We start from the raw sequence: 26,798 nt of genomic DNA on the forward strand, positions 1-26,798 counted from the left end.
GTCACCCCTTGCCCTGCCCATCGGCGCCCCCTTCTGTGAATCTTCCGATTCGCTGGAGAGGCTCATGGAATCTCTCGGGCTGCTGTCATATTCTCCTACGCTGCCCTCGGATTGCTCCCCCTCGCTCTCCATCTCCTCTCCTCCCTGCACTCCCGCTGAGTCCCTGACATTATTATTATTATTATTATTATTATTATTATTATTATTATTTATACCACACCCAATCTGAGCGGCTTACAGCATATATAGAACAAAGTAAAATATTAAGCATTCAAAACTTCCCAATACAGAGTTGCCTTCAGATGTCTTCTAAAAGTTATGGAGTTCTTTATTTTCTTGACATCTGAAAGGAGGGTGCTCCACAAGGAGGGCACCACTACCAAGAAGGCTTTCTGCCTAGTGTTTTGCTTGACCCACTGTTTTCCTTGGGAAAACCCACTATTTACCACTGAATTGGAGCAAACCTCAATCTGCAGAAAACCCGATTGACATTTGCTCTGATTCGGAAGTAAAGAGAGGGTTTCCCTGGGAAAGTGGTGGGACAAGTAGAAATGTAGATGAGCCCTGACACATCTCCCCATCCCTAAGAGCCAGCTGTTTCAATAGGAAGAGAGAAGCATTGGGGGAAATGGAGACTATAGTCAGACAACCTGAGCTAGGAATGTGTGTACCTGTCCATTTCTGTTTCCCTCAATTTCTCATTTTTCCAGTCTCAGCTGCAGTGCTGCACATTTCATGAGCAATTGGTACATTTAACAAAAAAATCAAAAAAAAAATCAGCTTGAATCCATTCATGACCATTTTAGTACAGATTTGTCCAAAAATACACCCCTTTCATATGAGGTTTGAGTTATATTCTCTCTGTGTGTGTGTCTCAATCAGTTTTCCCTAGCAAAATGAATTGTTGTGTTATTTTCACTAATGGAGGGTTACCAGACATCCCCAGTTTCTGGGGACAGTCCCTAGATTTGCAAATCTGTCACCGGACAAATTCCATCCCTTGAATGTCCCCAGATTTGCAAATCTGTCCCCAGGAAACATGGTAGCGGCAGTCTCAGTAGCCCAGAGCCAGCCTGGTGGCGCGGTTGTCTCTGGCTGGCTTCAGGAGCTGCTTGCTGCCGTGGCGCCCGCCATTTTTCCTCGCCAGAAGTCCCCATATGATGTCTCTTGTGTGCATATGATGTGTCTTGTGCGATCTCCTGCCCCTTTCCCCCTTCGTTTTGATTGATCGCAGGAGGCTCGGGAGTTGTGGGCAGGCGGGCGGCTGTTGCCCAGTTTTTTAAAAACTCTGCATTTATGTTTCACAGGGTGCGAAAGAAGGGCTTTGCATCTTTATACAATACGCATGTGTGCTTGGGCCCAGGGTCTTTTGCCTCACCATCCCCACTACTGACTCCCTGTTGCTATTCAGCTTTTTTAAAAAAAGTGTCCCTAGATTCATTGAAAAAAATCTGGGAACCACACACTAATGTGCAATTGGGTACACATTTTCCCCAAATATATGCATTTTTGTACACATTGTTTGGTTAGTGGACTACATCATAAAATCCAGAGGAGTGTTAATTTCAAAGGATAACTATTTTGGTTTTGTGTCTTGGTTCGAGAAGTATGAATTGGGTAGTTTATCACTAAAATGCAAACCACATTGAATGTCTTCTCTGTCCCCTGCTTTACCCAGCTACCTTTTAACTGGAGACGCCAGGTATGCATGTGTTCGACCACCAAGTTGTAATCATAGGAGCATAAGAAGAGCCCGGCAGGGCAGTGGTCCATCTATTCCAAAATTCTGTTTTCAGAGGGCCCAACCAGATGGTCAAGGGGAACCCATAAGCAGGACCTGAACACAACCACCCTCTACTTTCCTGCAGTTTCCAGCATCTGCTATTCAGAAGCATTGCCACCTCTAACAGTAGAAATAGAGCAGAGCTATCAGCATGGCTTTTTTTCAGCCGGAACTCACCTCACTGGAACTCAGTTTTGGCACCTCTCAGTTGGGTACCATTGCCATTCTAAGAGAACAAGAGAGGTGTTCATGGTGAGTTCCGGCACCTCATTTTCTAGAAAAATAGCACTGGCTATCAGGCTCAATAGCCATTGATAGCCTTATCCTCCCTGATCCTATTTTAAAGCTGTCCAATTTGGGGGCCTTCACTGTCCCTTGTGAGAGCCAATTCCAGAGTTTAATAATGCCATCCCCATTCTTTCTAACTCAACACTGACTGGCATTTGCTGCAGGCGACCGTTGGAAGATGTTTGGCATTCTATGGCACACACTGGATTGCTAAGCCATTCTGGCACCCGACAAATGTAGATCAACATGATTTTTTTAAATGCCCCTGATGGTACAACACACACACACACACACAGAATTGGCCTGAGTTAATGTTCCCTTTGCTTCGCTTCAGCTCAAGCATTAACAGTTTGTCACATTCATGAAAAGATAATCCTCCGTCTGGGCAGGAAGTGGGGGGAGTATTCATTCTCAGGTTTCAGAGCCATACATTTCATCTTCCCCTACCATAGCCCATCCTTTGTATTGTGCAATTCCTCCTGGGACTCCAGCGATGAGCAGATGTTTTGCAATTCCAGCTGTTTTGATGCAACTAAAAGGAAATCTGGGCTTTAACTTCCGCCCAATGCACCTGTGCTCTCTTTGCTTGGGAATACCCAGGGCAAGATTTTGAGGGTATGGGAGGAGAGGAAGAGCTTATTCCAGTTGCATCTATCTGCATAGATCACTGGTGAGCAAATGTTTTCAACTCAAGGCCCACATCCCCTCATAGGAAAATTTCTGCATGCCAGAGGTGGTCAGGTACAGAGGCAAAAAAATGGGTGGAGAAACAGGTGTGACACTGACCTCTGCACAGAAGGGTACAATCCAGCCACACAAAAGACAAAGGTTTCTACACACATGACTCTCTATCCAGGCAAGGAAGAGGCATCATCGCTTGTCAGGGACGCATTTTGGCAAAGTAAAAGCACTTGAGAAGAGTGTGGAACAGGGCTGATGAGAGGTGTGGCCTGAGGAGGGTTTGGTTCTTGCTACTGTGGGTTCAGAAAAGGATGGCCAAAATTGATCAAGGGGCTGGAGCAACTCCCCTATGAGGAAAGGCTGCAGTATTTGGGACTTTTTACTTTAGAGAAAATGTGAGTAAGTGGTAGCATGACAGAAATATATAAAATTATGCATGGCATGAAAAAAATTAATAAAGTGTTTAGTTTTTTTCCTTCTCTCTCATAACAGTAGAACTCATGGCTATCCATTGACACTGAATACTGGAAGATTCAGAACATTTAAAGAGTATTTCTTCATGCAGCACATAGTTAACCTGTGGAACTCCCTGCAACCACCAGAAACAGTAATGGCCACCGCTCTGGAAGGCTTAAAAAGAGAATGGGACAAAATCATGGAGAAGGAGGCTATAAACAGCTACTAGCCATGATGGCTGTGCTCTGCCTCAGAGAAATTATGCCTCTGAACACAAGTTTCTGGGAATCACATGTGGGCAGAGTGCTGTTGTGCTCATGTACAGCTTATGGGTTTTCCACAGGCATCTGGTTGGCCACCGTGAGAGCAGGATACTGGGGTAAGAAGGGTCAAGTCCGTCTCATATTTCTATGCATTGGAAGAGGTCACACACATAAACCTAATGGGTGGAAACCCAGTTTGAAATACCCTCCCAAGACAGTGCCTAACCTTTAATTTCAAGTCCATTTGGCTTTTGACTGGTGGATTTGTGAAAGCATCACTTGAAAACTAAATGCAAGGTCCTAGTCCCCTTGGAGTTCTCTCTCTCTCTCTCAACAAGGCTGGATGGTGAAAGAAACACACATGCTTTGGCCACCCCACCTGAGGGTCCCCTTTTGAGGTGAGGGAAGCTGAAGCATCAGGTCATGTCAATTGCCATGAGGGACCGCTGCCTGGGCCTGCCTTCACAGGGCTCAGCAGGACAGCCTTGGCCATGCCATCTTACGTACATCAGCCTTTGGGCATCTCACATGAAAGTCCTGCTGGGAGAACAAAGGGCTACTCTACAGCTGCTGAATTATTCATACTGGAGACAAGGAGAAGGGAAATGCCTTTCTTCTCCAACACAAAAGCAGCTGCTGAGAAGGGATGGGTATGCCAGGAGAACACTTGGCTGGCAAAAATGATAATGGTGAAGGTGAGAAATCAGAAGTTTGAATAGGCCGAAGCTGGGAATGAAGTTCTCAGTGCCAGTGCTTCATATTGCCATTTCAAATGGACACATACTGTTTGCAAACAGAGTTCTTTTAAAGTGCCATCTTACATTCCTTACACACACACACACACACACACACACACACAAACACATGCCCAGAGAAAAGTAGGAGATGCACACATACTATCTGTGTGCATCTTCTTCTCCATGCCCCTGGCCACCATTTTGGCAAGCCTGGATTGCTCCAGGTGCAACCTGAGGCCATCTCAACCTGCTCTCACCACACCATGGGTTGACCAGAATTAATATGAAACAGTTTGAGATTCACAGAATCAAAGAACTGTAGGATTGGAAGGAACATCAAGGGCCATCTACTCCAACTCTCTGCAATGCAATCACAGCTAAAGAATCCCTGACAGGTGGCCATCCAACCACAATTTGAAAACTGCCAATGAATGAAAGTTCAATGCCTGCCAATGGCAGGTGGAGCCAGTTAATTCTACCTTTTCCCCCCATTCTCCTTCCTGCTGGGTTCTCCAAGGAACAGCACCAAGATATGAAGGAAGAAGGCAACTCGATGGACAGGTTGTAAGCAAGAAGGAAGGCAAGTGAGGGCTGGTTGAGGACAGACTGAGGTTGGTGAAGCACTGCCCCATTTCCCCAAACAAAACTAGCCTCCACTGCGTGAAAGGCTAGGAAATACCTCTCTTCCAATCCCAGCTAAGAATGATGTAATCCAGTTGTTTTTATGTGAAGAGCAGCTGCAATTTGGAGGTCTGTACAGAGGACGATACACAGAGAAAGACTGTCTCCCTGGAGACTTGATGTGGGAGTAATTAGGGATATGGGGGGATTAATTTGGTTTGTGTTTACATGCGAAGCTACCTAATTTATGCTTCCTGAACAAATACATGAGGAGTGCGGAATCTTTTTCAGCCTGAGGGCTGTATTTTCTACTAGGTAATCATCTGGAGGGGAGGCACGTGCCAGTGGTGGGTGGGTCCAGAAGCAACAGGGGGTGGAACCACAAATATAAATTTATTCACACATCCTTCTCTATCCTCCATCCAGGCAAGGAAGAGGCATCGGCATAGTTCCAGGACACAAGCCAGCCAGGCAAAAACATTCAGGGATGGTGAGAGATGTGGTATGGAAAAGAGGTCTGTCCTGGGGAGAGTCCCAGGGGCCAAACAGAGAGGCATTTGGCCCCCCAAGCTTGAGGTTTCATATGCAATATGCAAACCAAGCCCCAACTATTCTTTGCAATTCAACTTTCTCTAAATCTGGTGATGCTGTTCCCCAGCAAGCCAAAAGTTGACAAATCACTGCTCGAAGTCAATATTTTTCAACACATTTTTCAAACAAATTCCCCCACACACACACACACATCCCAAGAGGGCATTCCCTAGCCACTAGCACAACCTCCTTTGGAGGTAAAGAAAAAAGAGTATTGTAGGAAGTCACCAAGAACACACAAAACGTTTCCCCTCCTAGACACATACTTGCCACCTGTCCCACTTTGAGCAGGACGTCTCAGATTCTGTTTCAAATCTCAGATGTCCCAACTATTCTGCCGCTGCTGCTGTGAGACCTCCATTGAGGCCTGCTGCAGCCACAAACATACTCAAAGAAGCCGGGCCACACTTCTGGAAATATGGAAGCAGCTGCAGTGGGCCTCGGTCTTGTCATGGTGGAGGCAGCAGAGGAGAGCCATGGAAGGTAACGTGGTAGGCGGGCAGCGAACTTGCAGGTGGTGTCATAGTGGTGTGGCCTGGGCACACCTGCGGGTGGCAGTGGGGATGGAGGTGGTCTAGGATGGAGGTGGCCTGGGGGGGGTGCCCCCTATTTGGGTTGGGAAATGTTGGACGGGATAGGACACTGAGAGAGGTCCTGGGGATAGTATATGTTTGGGCTATGCATCAGATCGGGGCTGATTTGGATTGGTTTGCAGTTTGGCCAGATCAGGCTGAGACAGCTTGGGATCACCCCAAATTGGGTTGGCCTTCCCAGAGTGATTCAGGGCTGGCATACAGGCAACAGGGGTGTGGGAGATGAGGCAGGTGACAGCCTCTGCAAAGAGTACCATGAAACAGTGTGCAAAAGGGCTTTCAAACAGCCCTGCACTTCATTTCGGTTGCATATGCCTATTTCCAGGTAGGCAACATGCATGCGTAGCCAAACTGAGGACTGAATCCCCAACTTAGGTTCAGTCCTGCTCTCTGTATTGCAGTCAGGAGAAGGGGAAGGAGAAACAGCCTCTCCTTCTTCTCCCACCCCTCCTGGCCACATGTTTATCAATAGGGTTTTAGACCCTAATTGAGCATTAGGACTGACCCCTGAATCAGTTTGGGGACCAGTTCTAGGTTGGATCAGCCAATGTCAAATTGAGACCAATCCAAACTGCCAGATTGGGTCCTCTATCAGATCAGAGTATGGGGCATGTGCACAACCCCAGTTTATATGGTTGCCTGCTTGTTTTTACTAGCTGTGTTCCAGTGCCTTTAACAGCATCTTGGCACATAGACATTTGATAGGGGACACTTTGTCTGCATTCTCTATACTGCTGTTAGGAAAACTTTTCCATGATGCATATTTTATTTTCATGACAAACTGCTGCTAAAGGCAGAGAAGCAGAAGCAGTAAATTAGTTGGCAAGTCAAGTTCTCTGCCTAATGAGTTAGATGGGGGAAGTTTATTAAATAAAGCAGTAGGAACTGTATGTTCAGACTGAAAGTATTTGGGGATACCTGCGTCACAGATACTTAAAAACATAGGTTAAGGTCACCTTTTTTGTCTCTCATTTGAGCCACATTTCCCCTCGCCCAACTTTACTTCTGCTTTTTGCTACTTTCCATCCCGCTCTTACCACTTCCACCACCCACCATCAGCATAACAAGGTCAAAGTGCCCTGTATCTCAGTACGATGAAAACAAAGAACAGCGCCTTAGACGGGATGGGTCACTGGATGATGCTTGTTAGTTAGTAATTATGTTCCAGGAAACAGAGGGAGAAACATAGGTCTTGTTTATGATGTTGAAATGAACAGAGATGAGGGAGGTTAATTATAAATCTGTTTTAGGAACACTATAGACCTAAGTGCAGGATGCAAACATTACCTTAGGTCATTACTCATTTCTGAAGCTCAGAAAATAATGTAGAGTGGTCTATTTGCGAAAATAATGCACAGTAAGAGTGGGGAACATTATTCAGCTCAAGGGCTGCATTCCTTTCAGGATAATCGTTGGGGGGGGGGGGGGGGGACACACATGCCAGTGGTAGAACAGGGCCAGAAGTAAAAGTGAATGGAGCAATGAATGTAAACTTCAGCATTGTACATTAGGCTAGTTTCTACATACATTCTCTTGCCACCCCTCTATCCTCCATCTAGGCAAGCAAGAGGCATTATCAGAGTTCAACACTGAGATCCAGCACTGAGGGCCTTCTGGCGGTGCCCTCATTGCGAGAAGTGAGGTTACAGGGAACCAGACAGAGGGCCTTCTTGGTAGTGGCGCCCGCCCTGTGGAACACCCTCCCTTCAGATGTGAAGGAAATAAGCAGCTATACTATCTTTAAAAGACATCTGAAGGCAGCCCTGTTTAGGGAAGTTTTTAATATTTAAAGCTGTATTGTTTTTAACACTTGATTGGGAGCTGCCCAGAGTGGCTGGGGAAACTCAGCCAGATGGGTGGGGTATAAATTATTATTATTATTATTATTATTATTATTATTATTAGACACATCTCAGTGACTAGAAAGACTGCAGGAGGGTGTGAAGTTGAGATATCATGACAGTTTTATCACTTCATGAAAAATAGCTGTGTACAAGAATGTGAACTGAAAAGCTGAGACTGGATGCAACCATACCACACCTGTGTCTTTTGGGCAGCTTCCCCAGGGGTGGGGAACCTGTGGCCAGCCATTGTTGAACTAAAGCTACGATCATCCCCAGGAAGTGTGGCCAACTGTCAGGGAATATGGGATCTGTGGCCCAAAACCTGGATGGCACCATGCTGGTTATCCATGCACAATATCCGAACCCATGTTGAGAAAAGAAGAGAGGTTAGTTCAGCTTCCTGGTTGCATCTAGAAAGAAGAGACCCTGCTAGCCTGGATGCTAGAACTCACTAATAGCTGGCATTTATCTCAGGAAGGACCAGGCCCTGGCTCAATCAATCAGGCACTTAGAGATTCTGCCACCGTCACCACTAGAGATAGAAGATGAATTTGATTCAATTAGGATTTTAATGTGAACCTATCTAAGGCCCCTCTGCCACTATACATTTAAAGCAGCATCATTCTACTTTAAGAAGCCATGGCTTCCTCCAAAGAAACCTGGGAGCTGTAGTTTGTTAAAAAGTGTTCACCCATAGCTACAATTCCCAGAATGGTTTAGCAATCAATCCCCATTCCCAGGAAATGCTGGGAATCATAGGTCTCTGTGGGAGGAAATAGGGGGTTTCCTAACAACCCTCAACACCCTTAGCAAACTACAGTTGCCCAGGATTTTGGGGAGCAACCATGACTGTTCAAAATGGTATCATACTGTGTAAAATGGCTAGGACAGATGAATCATAGTATTGTTAGAAGGGACCGCAATGGTCATCTAGTCCAACCCCCTGCAATGCAGGAATATCAGTTGAGCTATCCATGACAAATGACCATCCAACTTCTGCTTAAAAACCTCCAAGGAAGGAGAGTCCACCAGCTCCCAAGGGAGCCTGTTCCACTGTCAAACAGCTCTTACTGTCAGAAAGTTTTTCCTAATGCTTAATCTGAGTCTCCTTTCTTGTAACTTGAATCTATTGTTTCAGGTTCTACCCTCCAGAGCAGGAGAAAACAAGCTTGCTCCATCTTCCATGGGACAGCCCTTTAGCTATTTGAAGATGGCTATGATGAAATCTCTAAATTTTGTGATGATGTTCCCCAACCAAATAATGCATGCAAAAATGTACATACTAGGGGAATGCATGACTAAAGATACACACATTAACCTGGGGTGGAGGAACCTTTGGCCCTCCAGATGCTGCTGAACATCTCCCATGTGTATGTGCCGGAGTTCCATTGGGATCGCAACCAGCACAAGTATACACATAGAGAGTTGTTCTCCTAGACTTATTTCAGGAATATTTGGACTGTTTGGCTTTGAGATACTGAGTTGTGCATGTCATGATTATTTTGGCACTTGTATATATTATTAAAGATTTCGTGTAAAAGAAGGTATTGAAATGTCATACAATATTTTAAATGAATTTTCGTAAACCACATACTGAGTTGTTTAGTTTGTGATAGAACTCCAACTCCCATCAGCCCCAGCCGTCACAGCCAATAGCCAAAGCTGATGGGAGCTGCAGTCCAGCAGCATCCAGAGGGTGAAAAGGCTTCCCCACCACTGCATTAGTGAATGACAGATCAGAAATGCACCACATTAGACAAAACCCAAAACTGGATGCAAAATTCTGTATAACAAGAGAAATTTGCACCAAAATGCTGATGAAACTTAAGACCTTTTCATTTAATTGCAAAATGAGGAAGAACTGCAGTGAACCAAACTAAAAGTCTGGAAAATCAAGAGACTGAGAGAAAGGGAAACAGGCAGATTCATTCATTCCTATCTGCCACAGACCCTGGCTACTAGAGCACGGTATGAACTCTTGAATTACAGAACAACACCAGCGGCCTCCCTCCCCCCCACCCCCACAGTTCACTTGGATCATCCTCTGGTTCCTTTTCACAAATGCAGGCACATACAGATCCAATTCATTGTCAACGAACGCTCAATGGATTAATCAACTGAGCATTATTTACTTGTCTGACATGCATTAAAAAGGGGGGGATCTGATTTTTCCAGCCTTATATCTTTTTCCTTCTCCACCCCCAGGCCAACTGGGTACTTGAGAGCCTTCTCTTCCAAAGACTTCACCTGATTCCAAATATTTACTATGCAACTGGAAAGAGCTGTAGCGGAAATGGAATTCTGCATAACTGAGTTGGTTCCAGGTATTGGCTTGATAGAGCACATCCTAAGGCTGTGGGCTCACTTAAAAGAGCCCTTTGGACCTGCTCCTCTTTGGCGGCACTTCAACCTTGCTGTTCACCTGCAACCAGAAAGAGCTGCAAGCCACCCCTCCCTTTTTTCAGATGCCCTTTGAAAATATATTCTTTAGACAGGCCTTTGCAATATATTTTCTTTATTTCTCTTTTTTAACCAATCAATTTTTATTGATGTTTTTATGCTGATTTTATTTTTGTAAGTTGCACAGCAGAACTCTTAACAGGCAATTGTTAAGCGTGTAAGCACAAAAGAAGTAATTATAATTTAACAGCTTTCATGTTATTCTATTTTGTTAAAGCAACTAGGGAAAAAATATTATGATGGGAAGATCTCACACAGGTGAAGGGAAGCAGTGGGGAGGAGGGGAGGGTTAGGTTGAATTTGGGAAATAAAATAATATATGGGACAGCAAGGAATATAATAGATTCTTATAGAATAGTAATATATTGTAACCAGAATAGAAGTTCAAAAGGGGAAGTAAGTGTATTTTTAGTATTTTCATTATTGTAATAGTTATTATTATTTCTTATCAGTAGAAGGCAATGTTAATTTAGGCTTCTTCATTTTGCTGTCTGTATAATTTTCTTCAGGCAATAAAAAAAAAGTTGCACACCACCCTGATGTGTGTGTTGTTGTTTTTTTAAGGAAAGTGTGGATTACCAACAAGCAAATAAATAAATAAATAAAAATGGACCGATGGTATTACAGTATAATATAACTTCCTATGTGTGAGCACAGAGGTAAAGCTTTTGCCTTGCATGGAGAAGCTTCTAGGTTCAATCTCTGGCATAACCAAGACAGGCTGCAAGAGACCCTGGAGAGTCACTGCCAGCCTGTGCTGGCAATACTGTGCTAGATGGACCTGGTGGTCTGACTCGATATAAGACAGCTCCCTGCCTTCTCCCTCTTATCATTAGTGGAAAAGAAACTGGGTCCTTACCCTGATAGGACACCAAGGACCAAGTTGAGCATGAAGAAAGAGCCGATGATGATGAGGGGGATGAAGTAAAGCCAGTTCCACATATTCCCTGCGGCATCGTTAGTCTGGAGAAAGACAGAGAAAAGGGGGAGAGGAGAAAGAGACTTTAATCCAAACCCACATGTCCAACATACAATTAACCAAGGATTTTTTTAATACTACACTTCAGCAGTGCTTTTTTCCCTAGAAAATGGGGTGCAGGAACGCTCAGGTTTTTTTGACAGAGCCAAAGCTGTTGAGCTTTATTTAGGGGGGGGGACAATGCTTTTGGGGCAGGAATGCGTCTCCGCTCAATCACCCCACTATGAGCATCACTGCAGCCGCATTTCAGTGTCGACTCCAACATGCTGCCCCACAGCCTCCAACACAAAGCCATGAGCGGCATGCAGCCCAAAGACTCGGACACGCAGCTCTGGGCACCTTCCCACTATACAGCTGCTGGAACACAACAAATTGGTGCTTGAATGCACCAAAGAGGTGCCAGAACTCAGTTCTGGTGAGTTCCAGATGAAAAAAGCCCTGCACTTCACTACTTGTTACATCAGGGGACTTCCCAGGCTCTCCCAGATTGAGAGGACGGGAGCAATAGTCAGTCCAGTGGTCAAGAAGTGGTCAGTTTTTGTACATGCTATAGAGGGAAGTGAGAGGCAGATGGGGCTCATGAACATGGGAGGGTAGCCCATCTAGGAGAAGGAAAACTCTAACACTAAACCTCCACTGCCTTGTGGGACATATTCAGGAGAAGAAAAAGCTAAGGAGTAAACCCTACACAAATTCAGCGTGGAATCCCTAAGGCCTTGTTCACTTCCTTCCAGCAACTCCTGCAGTTAAGCTGGTGCCAAACATATTGCTCTGATTTCCTTGGGACCACATCAGTGAAGTTGAGAGGGGTGTCTTGTTGTCCATACATACACACTGCCAAGGCTTGCCTCCCACAGAAATTGCTTCAGTGCTTCTAATGCAGCATTTAGACCTCACGCCTGGATGTACACTCTTTTGTCTCTTGAGACAGATGGGTGCCCACACCATGGGTGAGCAACCTCAGCCTTGATGGCTGAATAACAGCCCTCCAGACTTCTCTATCTGCCTCCTAGCTAGATCAGATTATTTCCAAGGTCCCTCTCAATCTCTGTGGGCAGTAGTCAATATTAGTCCTATTCAGAGTAGACCCACTGGAATTGATGGCCATGACTCACCGAGGGACATTTCAGTAGGTCAACCCTGAGCAGCACACTGTTGGCGGCAACCTTATGGTTCTAAGGACCAGCTTCCATCCTCACCCCATTAGAGGGTGATGGATAAGGGATCTTGTGCTGACTCCTTCACTAAGGGCTGGGAGCCATGAAGCAAAATCAATTTTTATGCCTTCCCTTAAAATACTTTAATGGTTTAATGCTTGGGTGACTTGTTTTTGTCACTCAACTCCCAACCCAACCACAGAACTAATCAGATACAATGGAGATGGAAAATGGAAATACTTTCAATGCTCTGATGGTGTTTCACATTGTAAAACACTTGGGAGGCTCCGGACATCTGCACTGCATGGGGGGGTGGGGAGAATTACATCATGCATTTAAGAGTTACATACATCCCATTGATATTGCATATCATCTTGCTGCTTAAGAACAAACATTCTATTAAGAAAAATAATTGCTGTACTGGAGCTCACTCAATGCTGGCCATCTAATTTCTTGCCATGATCCACACACTACCACCAGTCAAACACAATCCTGTGATGGCCAAAAGCTGGTTCCACGATGAGGAGCTGAGTGCTCCTAGGTAAAATCAGGGATGGAGCAACTCTCCCATGAGGAGAGAAATGTGAGTAATAGGTGACATGACAGGGGTCTGTAAAAGTATGAATGGCATGGTGAAGGTTAAGAGAGAAGTGCTTTTTGTCACTCTGCCATAATACTAGAATGCAAGGCCATCCACTGAAGCAGATATTGGAAGATTCAGGATGGAGAAAAGGAAGAAGCATAAAATTTTTGCCAATACAGGGCTGCCTTCAGATGTCTTCTAAAAGTCTGATAGTTGTTGTTCTCTTTGACATCTGGTGGGAGGGTGTTCCACAGGGCGGGTGCCACTACCGAGAAGGCCCTCTGCCTGGTTCCTTGTAACCTCACTTCTTGCAGTGAGGGAACTGCCAGAAGGCCCTTGGAGCTGGACCTCAGTGTCGAGCTGGAACGATGGGGGTGGAGATGCCCCCTTTAGGTATACTGGGCCGAGGCTGTTTAGGGCTTTACAGGTCAGCACCAACACTTTGAATTGTGCTCAGAAACGTACTGTGAGCCAGTGTAGATCCTTTAGGACTCTGGTGTTACATGGCTCTGGCAGCCGCTCACTGTCACCAGTTTGGCAGCTGCATTCTGGATTAGTTGGAGTTTCCAAGTCACCTTCAAAGGTAGCCCCATGTAGAGCACATTGCAGGAGTCTAAGTGGAAGATTGCCAGAGCATGTACCACTCTGGCAAGACAGTGCATGGGAAGGTAGGGTCTCACCTGGTCCTTTAGACTAGAGGCACAGTTACCTCATTCAGGGCCAGGATGTTCCCCACACCTGTCCACCCTCCCAAAAACAGTACTTCTGTCTTGTTGGGAGTCAACCTCAATCCGTTAATTACCATCCATCCTCAACTGCCTTCAGATATTCACACGGGATGTTCACCACCTCAGAGAGCAGCACAGGCACACAAGGCCTGTATGAGGCAAACCTTGCCCTCCACAACATCATTTCCTTCTAGCTCTGTGACTGATGGAGGAGATCCTGCCCAATAACAGAAATGTGCTCCACCCCAGAACATCCAGAGAGCACCAAAAGACAAATATTCTCTGTTTAACGGTCACTGTTATATCAAATAATCTACTTGACCCAATGGTAATTTTTTTGCTGTTTTTAAGATAGCCTCTGACTTAGAGAGAGCTAGACAAGGTTCTCTGAGGTTGTTCAGCTTTCCAGTGAACAGACAATTTACTTCATAGAATCATAGAATTGTAGAGCTGGAAGGAACCCCAAGGATCATCTAGTCCAACCCCTTGCAATGGAGGAGGACTGTAAGGGGATCGAACCCATGACCTTGATCAGCACCACTAGTCACATCAGATGCATTGGAGGGAAAGTGAAAATGCACTCTTATCCCCAAAGATTGTGTGGCAAGACCACCTGGAAGAATTTTATCTTTATGATTTCTATATAATCATATATCCATATATAACCATTTATCCTAATGGTGATTTTTTTTATCCATGTATCCTAATGATGTTTGAATCGCTAAAGCTTCAGCAGAGCAAAAGTGCTTAAATCTTAAAAATCCAAAAGTTGCCCTCTGCCCTATTTCTCTCTCTGCCCTGCTATTGTGCTTGAAGGAAACAATAAATATGATGTGTTGGCATTTTTCTATAGGGAACCTACTCCAGACGGCTTCTTGGGCTCACGAGAGGGGGGTGGGTTGGGGAACAGGAAAAAGCAGTCAGCCACAATGCAATGTTCTAAGCCGATAGCAGATGGTGGGGGTTATTCAGGTTTTAACAGTCAAATAGGTTTCTTTTCCTCTTTATTGCTGAAAATTAGGGTAAAGGGCAAATTGACGCACCATCTGAGAAAAGCAGAAGTATTCTTTACATGGGCAGAGGAAGAGCTTGTGCCCGCTCATTGGTTTGATTTTGCTGCAATATATGAATATGTCATGTTTTATGCTGATTGTACTCAGGTATAAAAACCCAATGCACAGGGGCTTCAGGGCCCGGGCTTTGGAAAACATTCCACTGGGTCTTTATTGCTCAGCAATAAACTTTGCCTTCTTTTTCTCCACTGCTGCGTCTGTCGATTCTTGGACACATTTTGAGTGGGCAACAGGTATCCCTTATATGCTTGCAACAATTGGTGTATGCCTGTGAATACCAGGTGCTGGGAATCAAAAGTAGGAAGAGCTCTGTCCCGCTTGTGAGCTTCAGAGCTTTTGCAGGTTTGTTTGCCACTTCTGCTAATTAGCAAAGCTATTTACACATTATTTATTTCAGCTTATTCCCACACATAGCTCTGGGGTACACACACACAGACCTGACATATACAAAGAAGTAACATCCCAGTTGAACTCCACACAGAAGTAAATCCAGAAATCACCATGCATGCTGGGAACTTCCCAGGTGTTAATTTTTTATTTATTTTTAAGTGCAAATAACAAGCAGCTGTTACTCCATCTGAGGTGAGGAATCAACACCCTTCTTTGTACTTAAGAACGTAAATACATAAGAAATTGCCTGCAGGGTAGAACTAAAAGATCCTTACATTTTTTTCTGGGGGTAGGGCACCTCAGGCCCAAGAACTGGGTGTGGCCCTGTAGCCCTCTCTTTTTGGCCCTCGGGACTCTGCCCAGGCCACATACTCTTCCCAGCCAGACCTCTCATCTGCCCTGCTTTGCAAACCCCCTCAGAGCTTTTGCCCAGCTGGAATAATGTGCCCTTGGACCTCTGATCCTGCTACATGCTTCCCTACATGGAGGGCAGAAAGGGAGATGTCAATGAGTGTAGAAACAGCCTATTGTAGAAAGATACAATTTACATGTGTTGCTCTGCCCACTTTTAGCCTGTGTCCCCACCCAACATGGGCATGTGGGTCCTAAAGGTTGCCCAGAAGGGAATGTGGCCATCAGGCTGCAAAAAGTTCCCCTGATACAGTGGCTAACCAGAGGTATCCAGGAAGCCAAAGGATATGACATGGAGGCAGATACTCTCTCCTGCTGTTGTGCCCAGAAACTGGTAGCCAGTAAGCAGCACACCACCTTTGAACCTGGATAATTCCACGTGACTATCATTGTGTATGCAAGGGACGCAGGTGGCGCTGTGGGTTAAAGCCCCAGCGCCTAGGACTTGCCGATCGAAAGGTCGGCGGTTCGAATCACTGCGGCGGGGTGCGCTCCCGCTGCTCGGTCCCAGCGCCTGCCAACCTAGCAGTTTGAAAGCACCTCCGGGTGCAAGTAGATAAATAGGGACCGCTTACCAGCGGGAAGGTAAACGGCGTTTCCGTGTGCGGCTCTGGCTCGCCAGAGCAGCGATGTCACGCTGGCCACGTGACCCGGAAGTGTCTCCGGACAGCGCTGGCCCCTGGCCTCTTAAGTGAGATGGGCGCACAACCCCAGAGTCTGTCAAGACTGGCCCGTACGGGCAGGGGTACCTTTACCTTTACCTTTTATCATTGTGTATAGCCATGAATATGTCTAGCCTAGGCTTCTCTGGGCTCTAGCTTTCCAGGTAGACTCCTGTCTTTGCCAGCCCTGGCCACCACAGCCAATGGTCAGAAATGCAGGGTGCTGCAGCCAAACCTGTTCTGGGTCTTCTTAAGATAGGTAGTCAAACTATGGAGTTCACTCTCAGATGAGGTAGTGATGGCCACCAGCTAGAAGAAGGTTAGACAAATTCATGGAGGCTATGTTCTGCCTCTACTGTCAGTGGCAGTATATCTCTGAATACCAGTTACCAAGAGTCATAAGTGGGAAGAGTGTACTGTTGAACTCAGATCCTATTTGCAGGCTTTCCAGAGGCATCTGGTTGGGTACTGTGAGTATAAGATGTTGGACTTGGTGGGCCTTTGATCTGACCTGGCAAAGCTCTTATGATCTTAGCCATGTGATCTGAGGGAAGGCAGATGAAACTGAGTGCCTAACTATCTACTCCTGAAGAGATGTCAAGGGCCTGAGAGACGTGTTGGGGCAGCCCCATCTGCAACTCCCCTGCAGCTGCTTAAGACCTGTCTGCCCTGAGAGAACACAGGAGCAGGAAGGCCCAGGCCACAGAACTTCTGCCATCACCTTCCAGTCAACTGGAGAGGGCTCTTGTTACTCCACATCTGAAATCACTTGTCTGTTTCCAAACTCTAAAACTGTAAATTGCCTTGGGTGCATTGGGATAAAAGACTCTGTAAGCACAATAAATGAATGAATAAAAACATTCAGAGTGATGCAGATTGGGGGACAGTGGTCTAATCCCCTCCAAAATGCATTTAAGCTAGTAATTATTGCCACATATTTATTGTAGAAAGGGCCATAGCTCAGTGGTAGAGCAATTGCCTTGCACACAAAAGGGCCCAGGATCAACCCCTGAAATCTTTACACAGTGCTGAGAATAGGACTCCTGTCTGAAATCCTGAAAAGCTGTTGCTACTACTGAGCTGGATGGAACCAAGGCTTTAACTTATAAAACAGCTTCTTATGCTGTGGTGGTCAAATCCTTTAAATTAGTTCCCCCTAGCATGAGATGTTGTACTTGAAGTAGGATGAGTGCAGGTGCCGGGCAGGTCCCTGACCCGGTAGTTATTATAGGCTTCTGGGTTTAGCATTCTTCCTGGGGAATTGTTTCCCTTTTGGCACAGAGGCAGGTCTGTGTGCAAAGCCTTTCATTACAGGATTTGCTCCTTGCTGTCTTTGTTCCCTAAAATTGGCCTGAGCAATAATCTGAGTGTTTCTTCGCCCTTGCTTGTTTTTTAATAGGACTCCCAATAGCTAGGTCCACAGTGACATTTTTTACTAGAGGATAATTTCTGGCATCCTCCGCTTAAAACTTTGGCAACTTCAGTGTTCAGAGAAAGAGCCAAGTTTTCTCTTTGCTGCCCTGATTTTTTCCCTTACCAATAAAGCTGCAAAAGATTTATCTAGAGTCAAGATCAGAAGCATTTTGTGGACCACGGACTTTCTCAGCACAAATGCTCTGCTCAAAAGTTTTTAAGTTTCACTGGTAAGTTATGATGAGCATTTGTAGGGCTATTTCTAGTTACAGGGGGGAGAAATCCAATTAAGGGTGAACCTAACTAAAGTATGCTGTCTGAAACAACACAAAAACTAAGACACAGCCATCTTTCAAAATTTATACCTCTCCCCTTTTTGAAATGCAGTTCTCCTGCCAAGTAACATACATAAAAATGCACACATTAAGGTAAAGCATGCTTGGTCTCCTCCACCACCTCAACATTAAGGGGGCATAACCCCCTCACAACAGATATTGGGGTCCAAAACACCTTGGCCCCATTGAGTTTGCACCCCAGTCTGAGGCCCAGGTCAGGAGTCTTGTTCATGACATGCTCCAGTGGCACCATCTGATCTGATGCTACACACTAGTACACAGTAACACTGGTCCAGATTTTACTATTGAAACCTTGCAGTACCTACAGACAGGCATCCTATAGAATTCTATCACAATTCTATAGAATTCTATCCAATCTGCACAACTGGAATGAATTTCAGGAACCAAATGCTTTTTCTGTGCAGCCTGGGCAGGAGCAGTGAACAACATAATAGTTAATTGAGGTAGCTTGTCTTCTCTTATCCCACCCCACTGCCCTGCTCACAGCTGTGAAAAATATTCTTGTTGTGAATGGTCCATGTCACCATTAAGAAAAGGAGGTAGGAATAGGCCAATATATATGTGGGTGGTCCCTGGATCAAGTGACTTTTCATAGAATCTTAGAGTTGGAAGGGACCCAAGGGTCATCTAGTCCAACCCCCTGCAAGGCAGGAATCTCAGCTAAAGCATCCATGACAGATGGCCATCCAACCTCTAAGGAAGCAGAGTTCACCACCTCTTGTGAGAATCTGTTCCACTGCTGAACAGCTCTTACTATCAGAAAGTTTTTCTGAAAGTTTAGTCAGAATCTCCTATATTGGAGCTTGAAGCCATTACCTCGAATCCTATCCTCAAGGGCAGGAGAAAACAAGGAAGATCCCTCTTCCATGTGACAGCCCTTAAGATATCTGAAGCTTGGGGTTTTCTAACATCTGCACCTGCTGTTCTTGAATCTTTCCTACTTGTCCGTTGGAGCTTATATTGATATTGTTGGGATAAGTTACAATGGCAGGAACCTTATGGTTTGAATACTTCCTCTTGCCTTGTCCTCTCTAGACTGTAATTTCCTTTCTTCAATATAATCTCCATGGAAAGTAGAAGGAGATTATCAGCATACTCATCCACAATCAGGAGCCTTGGATCCAAAGGGATTAGATCAAGAATGGAGAAAGACTCCTCCAAGTCCACCTCCTGTTTCTTTCTTCTCTGGGGGGTGGTAGGAATCATTCTGTGCACTGTACCTTTCACAGCCACCCTGGTGTATTCTGAGGTCAGCAGCTGCTGCCCTAGCTCTTCTGGCCCAGAATCGGTGTCCATAGAAGTTATTTTGCAACTCCAATGCCAAAGCGTGGTTTGTGGCTGTCCTACTTCTTTGTGTCACATTCCTTCAGGGGTTCATCTCTTGCAATGGGTGATCTTCCTCCTTCCTGGGGGCACTGCATCTGTCTTGCTGCTCAGCTCTGTCAAGGAACTCTGCATGTTTTCCTGTTGCTCAATGCATGGGTAGGTGGGCCTGAAGTTGCTGGACCTTCTCCTCCAGCAACACAACCAGCTTGCACTTGCTACAATGTGTACTGTTGCTTGTTCTCCAACAGAAAGAAAAACATGGCACAGGTGTTGCAGGTCACTACAGCAGCTCCCTCACCCTCCATGTCTCCTGGTCCTATGCACACTGAGAGACAGAACTCTGAGCTTCCCCCACTAGATGCCTTCACAAATGCCCCTGTTTGCGAACTCTGTTCATGAGCTTCCAGAATCTGCACTGAGCTAAGTTTGACCTAGGTCAAGGCTGTCATCTGAACCAGCTGGATGTTTAACTGATAATCAATCCCAGTCAGTCCATCCTTTGAAAAATAAGACTTTAGAGCTGCCTTGCCCCAAAATGGCAACTAGACATTCTGTTTTGGCAACTGTAAGCTTGGTTTAAGGAGCCATTTAGAACCAAGCTTACATATCTGAGTTTCTAACACTGGTTGGTGACCCTTGGTTTAGGGTCTGGGAGTACTAGGTTCAGCAGCTCACTGAAAAGGATGACCATACAGTAGCCCAAAGGTGGCCAGTGTGAGCCCCAGCCATTCCTACCAGTAGCACTCTGCAAACAAACAAAGTACACACACACACACACACACACACACACACACCCCAAGGTGTGCTCTCAGAGGAGAAGGCCAGTGGAGGCTGGTGCATGAGGACAAATGGGTCATTGTCCCATCAATGTGCATCTGCCCTCAGCCAGCACCCACTTACCTGCCTCCTTATTTACAACCAGCAGCTGCACTCACTGTCATCTTCCTCCTCCCACTAAGTCTCTTTTAAAAAATGTTGATATTTATGCAAAGATATACAGAAATACAGACCCATTACAAAGTATCTTTTTATAATAAACTGATATAAAACAGATAACTTAATCTAAAAAAGAGCAAAGTCAGAAGGAAGAAAATAGAAGAAAATGAGAAATCTAAAGGAGGGGAAAGCAAGAGAGAAAAATAAGAAAGAAAAATACTAAAGAAAGCTAGAGTAGAATAAAAGGACTTCTGGCTGTCTGCACCTACATATGATATTCATTCTTTAGAATTCAACCATTCTATCTTCTATAAGCCAGTATTTTTTCTTCACATCCAGATATTACAAGTTCATTTTCTCTTTCACGCAAAAAAATCCACAAAAAATTTCCAATCCTTAACAAATGTTAGTGATTAATTAAATATGTTAGCTTAGCCCTCTCAGCTAAGGTCAGTAATTTTATCAGCCATTCTTCTATAGTGGATAAGGCTGTATCTTTCCATCTTTGTGCATAGAGCAGTCTCACCACAGTAATCATATATTGGAGTAATCTTCCATAATCCTTTTCTAATTGTATGTCTATAAGCCCTAAAAGAAATAGTTCTGACTGCAATTGGATATTAACCTTTAAAATTTGCTGTATCATTGTACATATTTGCATCCAATATTTTAAGCCATTTGCTGCTGCTGCTGCTGTTGATAAATTTGTATACACATGTCCATCAGGCATGATAAAATGTCCCTTCATATTCTTCCCCCCCCCCTTGTCATTTCCAGCAAACATTTAAAACATATTTATACATTCCAAATAGTTTCTCAAGAGTTAAATACCAATGATACTCCTCCCCCTAAGTCTCACTGTTGCCTCTTAGAGAACTCAATAGGGAGAAGGATGGTGACAAAATTAGAATTAGTTGGCTCCACTTGTTATTGGCTTTGGCTGAACCTGTCTTTTGTGCTAGTGCAACCTATTGTTGGTCTCCCTGTCTTCCACCCAACCAGTTCCAATTGGCACAGGCCACCACCAAGAGCCAATAGCTTGCTTGGGTAGATGGAACCACTCCGGTCCCTGATACCATTTCCAATCTAAGCAAATGCTTTGCCTGTCATTTTCTCTATTCATGCTTCCTTCTAGCCATGTTCTTTGGAAAGAGGAGGGTACAAGGAAAAGCATGGCCTACAGAGAGAGAGCCGAGTCTTGAGAGGGCAGGTCTCCCCCTTTCACATCTACAGAAGAAGCAAGAACATCAGGCACCCGGTGTCCAGTAACTGTGCTCAGCAGCAGAAGGGGCTTAACCAAAGAGGACTGCAACAAATCACATTCAGAAAGGATGCTGGAATAGAACATGTCCCCTGGGGGAGGTGAGCAATTGCCATTCAGCCTGCAAGGTGGCTGAACTAATTGCATGTTCCTTCCATGTTTTTATTTATTTAAATAAATGGAAAATTTAAACTGCCAACCACTGAGGCTGTGCTGAACTCTATTTTGTGGGCAGCAATACTAAAAACAAACAAATCCACCGCTGATGTTAGTCCCTGAAGGATTTTACTATTAGAGGGAGTTCATTGTCAGTCTGGACTGTTAGCAAGACCAGAATTCTGGCTCACAAACAAGGAAGCCTGGAGGAACTGGCAGGATGCAAATACATAGGTGAAGTATGGGTTACCGGCACCCTGGGTGGGGCAAATGTTGCACCCTGCTGGTTGACTGGGCAGCTGGGGTGGAGGTGTACACTGGGGGGGCTTCCCCCCTCAGGCGCTTTCTTGCCTTCCTCCCACTATGCAGGGTGACAGTGGTGGTCTCGGGGACTGGAGTGGCACCATCTAACCAAGCAAGTTTTTAGTTCAATCAGTTGAGCATGAGGCTTAATCTCAGGGTTCTGGGTTTGAGCCCCATGTTGGGCAAAAGATTCCGGCATTGCTGGAGGTTGGACTAGATGGCCCTCACAGTTCCTTCCAACACTACAGTTCTATGGTTCTCATTGGTGGTTAGTGCCTATTGGAACTTGTAGGGTGGAAGGCAGGGACACCAACAGTAGCTGGTGCCAGAACCAAAGATAGGCTCAGCAAGAGCCAATGAAAGGTAGATCCAGCTAATTCTAGTTTTGCCCCCATCTTTCCCTGCTGAGTTCTGTAGGGGCAACCCTGAGACTAAGGAGGAAGAGGCTGACAGCCAGGGCCAGACCCTTAGACAGATTTGCAAATAAGGAAGCAGACAGGCAGGTGCTGGCTAAGAGCAGACTGATGTTAGTAGGATAGCATTTCACATGTCCTAACAGATCATCCTCCACTGTTGGTTCTCCTTAATGGGAAAAGGCTGTAAAAGCTTTCTGTTTAGGTCAAGAATTTGTCAGGCCAATAACAGTCTGTCCTGGCTTTTAGCATGTTCTCTAGCTTTGACCTCCCAGTTCTAATCTTTGACTCAACTCCTGTTTTTCCACATCCTGGGTCTGTCCCCCTCTCCCCATAACTACTGATGCCTCAGTTCTAAGACAATTAAGTGACTGGGCTAATCATGATATGAGCAGCATCAGGGTTAGTGAAGAAAGCTAGAATACCCCCCCACACACACACACACACACTGTCAAGCTCCTGAATTCTAACTGGACCAGCCCAATGGATAAAGCAAGGTTTTGCTCAATCAGGAATGTAGGGCACACAAGAAAGAGGATAAGTCCTTCATCTGCAGCACAGCAGAGGTTATTCCAAACTCCCAGAGCAGCACGATGGAAGTCCCATCTGCCATCCATGCAAGTAGCTGGAGATGAATTTGCTAATAGTGCTGTCAGAATTTATCATCTTGTAAACATGGCTAATGGGCAAAGACAAGCTCTATAAATTTCCAGACAAACACAAGTATTAAATCAGGTATTAAAGAAAAAGAAAACAACCCACAACTATAAATACTAAATTGGGGCATGAGGTTGACACTGTCTGTCCTGAATCCATCCCGGCTAATGTGATTTAAGTTTTGCCAGCATGCCAGCTGCAGGGAGAGAAAGGAAGGAGTCTTGAGAAGAGGAACAACAAAGGGAGTGCCCAATGAAAATGCAGAAGGGGTGGGAAAACCTTTGTACCCAAGGGCCACATCCCCTTCTAACAATTTTTATGGGGGAAGCAGACTAGGGGTGGGACAGTTCAGAAGCATAAGTGGGTAGAATTTAATTTTATATTTGTACAGTAAGGTTTTTACACAAACACACACACACACCTCTGTCTTCAATCCAAACAAGCAAAAAAGCATGCTTAGAGTTCCTTCCTTCCTTCCAGGCAAAAATACTCAGTGAGTTGCAAAGCAAGGCTGCTGAGGGGTGTGGCCTGAGGAGTGTCTCAAAGCTGAGACGGAAGAAACCTGGATGCCCAGATGTAAGACGCATAGGCTGGTTTTAGGGTCTCCTTCTCCCACCATATTAATTCTACATGGATTCCTCAACACCTCCTGCTTCTTTACTAAATACACTAAGATGGAACCACTTCTTCTAAAATGGGTTGAGGCCATTTGTGTCCTTCCATCAGAAGTTATTCCTACATTTTGACTCCTCAGAATCTGCCTTCAGCCAGAACAAACAAAAAGACCATATGAAGAGCCTGCTAAATCAGGCCAATGGCCTATCTAGACCAACATTGTGTTCTCAAACCAATCCTGCAAGAAGGGCCCAAGCACAAGAGCACTCTCAACTCCTGTGGTTTCTGGCAACTCCTATTCAGAAGCATTACTGGTTCTGACCATGGAGGCAGTGCATAGTCTTTGTGGCTAATAGACAAAGTGTTGGTGCTGATCTTTAAAGCCCTAAACAGTATACCTGAAGGAGCGTCTCCACCCCTATCATTGAGCCCAGACACTGAGGTCCACCTCCAAGGGTCTTCTGCTGGTTCCCTCACTGTGAGAAGTGAAGCTACAGGGAACCAGGCAGAGGGGCTTCTTGACACTGGCACCCTCTCTGCAGAATACCCTCCCATCAGATGTTAAGGAGATCAAGACTATACAACTTTTAGAAGACATCTGAAGACAACCTTGTAGTGGGAAAAGTTTTATGTTTAATGTTTTATTATGTTTTTATATATGTTGGAAGCTGCCCATAGTGGCTGAGGCAACTCAGTCAGATGGGGGTATAATTTTTTTTATTAAAAAAAAAAATTGTTGTTGTTATTGTTAGCCAGTTTTATTTAACATTTCTTACATTTTTTTCCAGTAGAGAGAGGCTCTATTTCCCAACATGACCCAGCCAGCAAATGAAGTGCTTTTGCTCCTGCCAGGCAGATGGAAATAATTACACTGGCTCCTCGCATAACCCCTTTTCCATTGCAGAGCTGGTATTTTAAGTACATAAGGAGAGCCTGGCTCCTGGATTATGTTAAATGGCCCATCTAGTCCAGTATCCTCTTCTCACAACAGCCACGCAAATGCCCATCGGAAATCCACAAGCAACATTTGAGTACAGCAGCATGTCTCCTCATTTGGGAGTCCCATCAACTGATACTGATAGGCATGCTGCTTGTAACACTGGCAGGAGAACACAGCCATCACAGCTACTAGCCATTGATAGCCGTATCCTCCATGATTTTGCCCAATCCTCTTTTAAAGCCAACTAAGGTTAATGGAAGTGAGAGCTGGACCATAAAGAAGGCTGATTGCCGAAGAATTAATGCTTTTGAATTATGGTGCTGGAGGAGACTCTTGAGAGTCCCATGGACTGCAAGAATATCAAACCTCTCCATTCTTAAGGAAACCAGCCCTGAGTGCTCACTGGAAGGACAGATCCTGAAGCTGAGGCTCCAAGACTTTGGCCACCTCATGAGAAGAGAAGACTCCCTGGAAAAGACCCTGATGTTGGGAAAGATGGAGGGCACAAGGAGAAGGGGACGACAGAGGACGAGATGGTTGGATAGTGTTCTCGAAGCTACCAGCATGAGTTTGACCAAACTGTGGTAGGCAGTGGAAGACAGGAGTGCCTGGCGTGCTCTGGTCCATGGGGTCACGAAGAGTCGGACATGACTAAACAACAAAAGTTAGTGGTTTAATCAAAAATAGTGGAGAGTACTGCAACAATTCTACACGTGCAAATAGTACTCATTGCAGGATCACATAAAACCACAGTTCACAAATTATAATGAATGCACAATAAAAGGGGCATCTGGAAACCCTTCCAGAGTGAAAACTACAACCATTAGGAGGTGTCAATACATTAATACACCCAGGCACTAACAAGGATGAATGATACAAAATTCATTCACCTTGGTGCTCCTGCAGACCTACTAAGCTGCTGTATTCATGAGACTGTCTCCCTGCCACTATTAAGCTTTAATTCACCATCAGGAATTATAGGCTGGCTAAGAACTGTTTCCTTTATCTTTCTCCCTCTCCTCCCACTGCCTTTTTTTTAACCGCCTAACATGTTAATTAAGAATAAATTACTATCAAAGCAAACATCAGTTGCTGCTGGAGGAGGGTGGCATAAAAAGCAGGGGAGGTCCACAGCTCAGTGGTAAAGTCTCTGCTTTACATGCAGAAGGCCCTCAGCATCTCAAGGCAAAGACTCATCTCTACAACTCCAGAGAGGCAATATGAGTTAATGCAGAAACCATGGAGCTGATTGACCAGTGGCCTGACCCAGTATTAGGTGACTTCCAGTTTTTCTGTTGTGAGATATCCAGCCTCATATAACCAGCATGCTTAACTCTAATGAATGAAGGGGTTAAGACCATAGAGATCACATGCCTGCTTTGCCAGGCTTAGATAGGTCACTCCCTTTCACCTTGGAAGGAAGGCTTACTTTGTTATCTCACATCCCACCATGGGTCATTCCATATCAAGTGATCTAAAAGTCAATTTAAAAAAATAATAATTCACACCCTCAAAAATGGAATGAGATGAAAAATTAAAATTTTAGATTTAAACTTAGTTTTGATCACTCAACAAGTGTAGAAAGTGTAGAAAATATTAAGAAATTTAGATGACTGAGGTAAAAAAGTTTGGATCACTTGATATGGAATGACTCCCACAGGAACACTACCAGAAAGGTATATGCTCCAAGCTTAGACCATGTGGCTTAAGCAAGCCATCTCTGTGTTGTATACCTCAGTTACACTGCCCATCTTTTCTTGCTGCTGTGTAGAAAAGAACATCAATCTGACCTTTGAAGGGTTTGTAAGTAAACAATTTTGAGCTTACCAGATGTGTAGCCACTTTCTATGTCTAGAAAACTGGGGAACTTTGAAAGCAATTTAGAAGGGGATATTTTAAAGGTCTAACAGCCTATACTGTATTTCTGTGGTTTACTTTGCTGTATGTATTGTGATTTCAAATCTCTGCTGGGGCTCCCTCGCCAAAAGGACCTAGATCTAGACATCCAGGGAATTCTTTTTTTATATCCCTATGCCTATTTTATTCTTTAACTAAAATGCAAAAAATACCACCCAATTTCTGTTTCATCCAGCCTTTTATTCAGGACCACGAGGACCAAAAT

The 26,798-nt window shown here is 44.9% G+C and overlaps 2 protein-coding genes across 14 annotated transcripts in view; one reads left to right on the forward strand and one right to left on the reverse strand.

Moving 5' to 3' along the window:
- Positions 1 to 26,798, forward strand: part of SLC31A2 (solute carrier family 31 member 2) — a 543,264-nt gene that overhangs the window by 471,012 nt on the left and 45,454 nt on the right. The gene's annotated exons all lie outside the window — the stretch shown is intronic.
- The window catches only part of CACNA1B (calcium voltage-gated channel subunit alpha1 B), a 326,691-nt gene that overhangs the window by 177,985 nt on the left and 121,908 nt on the right, over positions 1 to 26,798 (reverse strand). For all 13 annotated transcript variants that reach the window (XM_079961868.1, XM_079961879.1, XM_079961878.1 and 10 more), the window contains exon 7: positions 11,177 to 11,280. In XM_079961868.1, the coding sequence (XP_079817994.1) occupies positions 11,177 to 11,280 (104 nt within the window). The remainder of the gene's footprint in view (positions 1 to 11,176; positions 11,281 to 26,798) is intronic.

The sequence above is a fragment of the Podarcis cretensis genome (genome assembly GCF_951804945.1).
Source record: "Podarcis cretensis genome assembly, chromosome: Z".
Lineage (NCBI taxonomy): Eukaryota > Metazoa > Chordata > Lepidosauria > Squamata > Lacertidae > Podarcis > Podarcis cretensis.